General features: G+C 35.2%; 1 protein-coding gene across 1 annotated transcript; it reads left to right on the forward strand.

Moving 5' to 3' along the window:
- The first annotated feature begins 4,305 nt into the window (after nucleotides 1–4,305).
- LOC110422752 (zinc-finger homeodomain protein 11-like) lies at nucleotides 4,306–5,074 on the forward strand. The gene has a single exon (XM_021436764.1). The coding sequence runs from the start codon at nucleotides 4,344–4,346 to the stop codon at nucleotides 4,878–4,880; it is 537 nt and encodes a 178-aa protein (XP_021292439.1). The 5' UTR covers nucleotides 4,306–4,343; the 3' UTR covers nucleotides 4,881–5,074.
- Nucleotides 5,075–5,566: the final 492 nt, after the last annotated feature.

Here is a 5,566-nt window from a genome sequence, read left to right on the forward strand (position 1 = left end):
GGGTTAGCTAGAAAAATTTTTGTAACTTGAAGATGGAGACCCAAAGGCACCATGGAGATTCAAGGAGATTACAAGCAAAGCTTGAAGATGATGTTTGTGTAAATCCCCTAGGAATTTGACCAACTAATTTCCTTAATGGCTCAAGAAAATTAGAATTAGTAAAGTCCATAATCATCCTAGTAGTTGGCATGAGATAGATTTTTTTCAGTATATATATATGATATATGTGAAATGTGATAAATGCTATGCATGTCAACAATGCCAAATCACTGAGACCTTAATTAATGAATTAATAAATAAAAATCCCACATTAATATATTGAGTCAAAAAGTTACCTTCCACCATATAACAAGATAATCGGATTGCTCTTTTAATTGAAGGCTTGTTGAGTCACTCAAGGCTAAACTTTTACACGAGTATGTTTGAGTTGTTGATGGGTCTTACTCAACTAGTACCATATTGTTCGGATGTGTTACACATGACTGCATAGTATTAGAGGCATGGTTAGGCAAAATGTTTTCATGACATGATTGTCAAGATGAGATGTTTTTGATTTTGGACCCATGGCTAAATATTTTATTTTATGTTTAGGAAACATAGATATATATTTTGCTAGCATGAGATGCTTAGCTTATATATATATTTACATTACATCTCATTTTATTTTGGAATTATTCTAAATTATTTATCCTTAAGTATAACCTTGCATGTATGATAATCAATACTAAGTCATAATGATAAGATCATTATGAGATTTTTTTTTATTATGAATCAAAAAGGAAATTAATGAGTTGACTTAGATAAAAAAAAATCAGAAAACGTTTGAGCTTGAAGGATTGAGGGAAGTCTAGAAATATAAAGGATATTTTTCAGCATTGAAAATATAGCATTTAAAGATTTAAAACTTGAAAAATATTATGTTGATGTTTGAAAATCAATTCCAAGCTTCCAATCTTCAAAACCAAGGTTTGATTATGAAAGAAGGTAAGAATGGTTGAGAGAAAAAGATTGAAAGGCGGCTAAGGAAGCTGACCCTTAGGGTAAGCATTATATTTAAAGAGAGGGCGATAAAATACAATTTAACACTTTTATTTTGGTGGAAATGACAATAAGTATCGATATTTTTGGGTGATGCATCGATACTTTTGTTTTTAAGTTTCAAGTATCGATGCCCTTGAATGAAGTATCGATCCTTGTTCTTCAAAAAGCCTTTATGGGTTACAAGAATCGATACCTTATGAACAAGTATTGATAACATTGGGACAGAATTCACGTTTTGAGACAAAATGCCTATAAAAGCCTACAACCTTATTAACATCTAATACCAATTAAGTAAACGTTCTCATTTTTTTTTCTTTCCTTTTTTCTTTCCATTAACTAAAGATATTTAATGTAAATAAGAAACACCTCCCATTTGGATTTGATAAAAGTCTCCAAAATATCACCGATTCCCATGTTTGCAAGCTTATTAGAGTAGCACCAAGTGGAATACCAAGGTATATACATAAAAAGAACAAAACCCATTTTACATTTTAAGACATTTGTCACTTCCATCCCAATACTATCACTAATTCCCACTAGATACGAACAAGATTTTTCAAAGTTGACTTTTAATTCCGAGACTAATTCAACACACCTTAACAAGCTTTTGATATTAGAAGCTTCCTCAAGACCTATTTCCATAAGAATCACACTGTTATCCACAAATTGCAAATGTGAAATTCTCATGCTTGAAGCTATAAGTGCTATCGCTTTAAACATATTCAAATTTTCAGCTCTAACTAGCAAAAAATTAGTGCTTTGACTGTAATAATGAACAAGAATGGGGATAAAGGATCTCCCTGTCAAAGTTCTCTTTTAGAAAAGATTCCTTTGTGGTAAAACCATTACCCTAAATTGCAACTCTAACTGTAGAAATACATTAGAAATCTATTGACATCATTTATCCCCAAAACCCATCAACTCTATTACAAACATTAAAAAACCACAATGGAAATAATTGTACGTCTTCTCAAAGTTTAGCTAAAGAACCAACCCAACCTCATCTTATAATCTGCTCCTCATGCTATGAATAACGTCTTTAACAAGAAGAAAACCATCCATAATTTGACAACCGTTAATAAATGCGCTTTGAGTATCACTCGATATTGTTAATCACCAATTTCAGCCTATTAGTCAAGATATTTACCAAAATTTTATAAAATGAATTCACCAGACTGATAGACCAAAATTCCTTCAACGAAAAATATGATTAGCAACTTTTCCAATAACGGCCACAAACTGATAGGTCAAAAAAAGTTGAAACTCATACAACCAATGGTTGATCGAGCCAGCGTACATATTACCTCTCTTAAGAAGGTTGAGGTTGAAGGTTTGACTCCTCGTCCTCTTGGTTTTTCTAACATATATGTCAAAAGAAGAAAAATTCACATACGAGTATGACTTCCTTTTTCTAACGAAGAGACTTTTTGGCTCAAACAAAGTACTTCGTTACAAGTGACCACTTTGCTTAAATAGTTAAGAAAAACTAAAATAAAATTTGTGTATATATTTGTCCAGTGTCTTCCAGAAACTCCACAAAGCATAAATTAGCGGTTATAATTAAAGTCAATAAATGATAGCTAATGAAATATATGTGGATGGATAAAACCAAATATTGAGGCAATTATGCACATATATAAACTGAGTTGTTATAAGATAAATGTTTCCAATAAATGCTTTCGTTTTATTGGTTCATAGACCATTTTCTTCTGCTTTTGCTTTATCCAAGTCCGAGGGCCCCATGCATTGCTTTAGCATGTGACCGCGAGCCTCGGGCCTCTGCCTGATCAGGTCACACATAACATAACAGTGACTAGTGACTAGACACTGCTGAGTGCAGCGAAGCGATCGCAGACAACAAAGCAATGCTCCCAAATGCCAAAAGACAATTTTCTCTCCTACACATCGATCAACTGAAGCAGCGCACACCGATTCTCCATCCCCATTTCAAACCATCATCGAAGGAATCCTAGCCCCCAAGTCACTTCTCTATTCTCTAATCTCATGCATGAGTTTGGAAAAAAGAGGACAAATTTTCATTTCGCTGACACGCTCACAGTTTTACAACCGCATTGATTTCCTTTTCTAGGCATAGCTATTACAAGATATATATGAGATACCTTTCATCGAAGAGCAAACGTACAAAAAGACTGGCAGCTGTAAAATTTTCCAGCATGAAATTCCCCACGACTGTTTTGTTTTGTTAGTTTGTTTGGTATTTTTTTTCCCCCATTCCCGACGTCAATTATTTGGGGGGAAACCCCATACCGTTCACGGGCCCTCTACAGCTTTCAGCCAATACATTAGGACCTTGAAGCCCATAATATTTGCTGTATATTACAGCTAAGGGATTCCCAAGTCATTGACATTTTTAACTATAAACACTGAAGCATGAAATGAAAGAGGGAAGCTCTTGACTTTTTGGTGATATCCATCCTACTAGGACAGAGAAATGTCTGTAATATGTTGAGACAATGTTCATGTATCAGGACAATCTCCCATGTCTTACCTCATTTTCAAATGATTAAAATATTTGAGCCACATATTACACTGTTCTATGATAACATTCATTTGGTGATTGGATGATTCAAGACACCCTTTCAACTGATTAAAATATTTCAATGATAAGATAAAAAAGAATTGTAAATGAGGCAAAGGTGTTGGAGACATCAGACATCCGATACCCAAATTAATTAATTATTTAAAGAAGAAAAAGAAAAGTTGCTCTAAGTTTTCATTCCATGAGGATACCATGTATCATGCATGCAATTCACATTGTAGAGAAATATATTATATTGATTTCATATATAATTTAATTTTAATTAACCTAATTTGAGTATTTAAGTTTTTTAATTATTAAAAATATTAAAAAATGACCAATCTTGATACAAAATCATGCAAGCTCTAAACTCTTGAGATGATATAAATAACTTCATTAACATAACAAGTAAAGCTTTACTCATGAGTTGCCTGTTGACATGGAAAGATACCACGGCTTTTTATATGATGAGTTGACTGATTTAACTCAATTTCCATGGTTGTCTACGGAGAACGATTAACGTAAATTGATCTTAATTTTTTTTTAACATAGGAAAAAGTAGTATCATTTGAATCGATCAAACGACTCAGGATTACAATCAAGATTTAAAAATACAAAGAGCGACGGGGCAGACATGACCTTGTAAATAGCCTGTCTACCAAGGCCTTCATTGTAATTCAAACCTACCAGCTACTCCAATATTTATATACATATACAGTGCCGAATAGAAGCAGCTTCGAGGGAGAGAGAGAGAGAGGGAGAGATGGAGAAAGAGTATCCAAATGATCTATACAGGGAGTGCTTGAGAAACCATGCAGCCAGCCTTGGCAGCTACGCCACCGACGGTTGCGGTGAGTTCACACTTGACGATACCTCTCCTTCAAACCTACAATGCGCTGCATGCGGATGCCACCGTAATTTCCACCGCAAAGTTAGCTACTGTAGCGGCAGCAGGAGTCATGGGGATCCAGAAAACACAGTAGAACTGATTGATTACGGAGATGGTGGCACCAGAGGAAGGCGGCCAGTTGTGGTGGAGTCAACCGAGGCTGCAGACAGAAGCGGGAAGAAGCGGTTTCGGACGAAATTCACAGCGGAGCAGAAGGAGAAGATGTCGGGTTTTGCTGAAAAGTTGGGGTGGAAGCTGCAAAGGAGAGATGAAGAAGATGAGGTCGAGAAGTTTTGTGGAGCAATTGGGGTGAGTAGGCAAGTCTTCAAGGTGTGGATGCATAACCATAAGAACTCTTCCTCCACTTCTTCTGCATCCACATGCAATGTATCTTCTCTAACAACTCAGTAGAGGAATCCGGGATCTGAAATATTTGTTCTCATAATTTGTTTTTCCAATATTTTTTAATCCTTTTTCTTCTTTTTTGTTCATGTTTGGTTATCCTTAATTTTCCTAAGAAAGCAAGCCATCATATTTGTAATTAATTTGTAAGCATGCATATTTCCCAAAACCTAAGGCATGCAGAAAGCTTAATTCAATGGATTATAACCTTATCGCTCAAATCCACATTCCTACATCTAAAAAATCAATTGCTTCATAAGAATCGGAGGATTGTATGTAGCCGGATGTTTCTTCCTCCTCTTCTTCTGTTAATAAAAAAGAAAAAGAAAAAGAGAATCGAAAGGAAAACCGCTAAAAGTGAAAAAAAAAAACTGCATCAAATATTTACTGCAATTCCTGGAAGGTTTCAGAAATCATATAGCCTTTGGTGGTTCTATGTTGGCTTCAAAGAGCAAAAGATCTAACCCTGAAAGACCAATATTTGCTGATGGGGAGTTGGGGACATGCATCTAGTCCTTGACCGAGACAATAGTTTATATTAGAAAGCCTTTCGAGACTTTTGGGGGTAAATGTAGTTTACTTCATTAATCTTGTGGGATAAACTAACTACTAACACTTCCTATACGTTCCTTCCTCCCCACCTCCGACCCCAGCGCCCAACTCACAGAAAGAAAGGTTAATTACACAATTATGAT

This window comes from Theobroma umbraticum, unplaced genomic scaffold (assembly GCF_002168275.2).
Source record: "Theobroma umbraticum cultivar Fairchild unplaced genomic scaffold, ASM216827v3 scaffold_146.0, whole genome shotgun sequence".
Lineage (NCBI taxonomy): Eukaryota > Viridiplantae > Streptophyta > Magnoliopsida > Malvales > Malvaceae > Theobroma > Theobroma umbraticum.

Coding starts and splice junctions, on each gene's coding strand:
- LOC110422752 (XM_021436764.1), top strand. CDS start 4,344: ATGGAGAAAGAGTATCCAAATGATCTATACAGGGAGTGCTTGAGAAAC.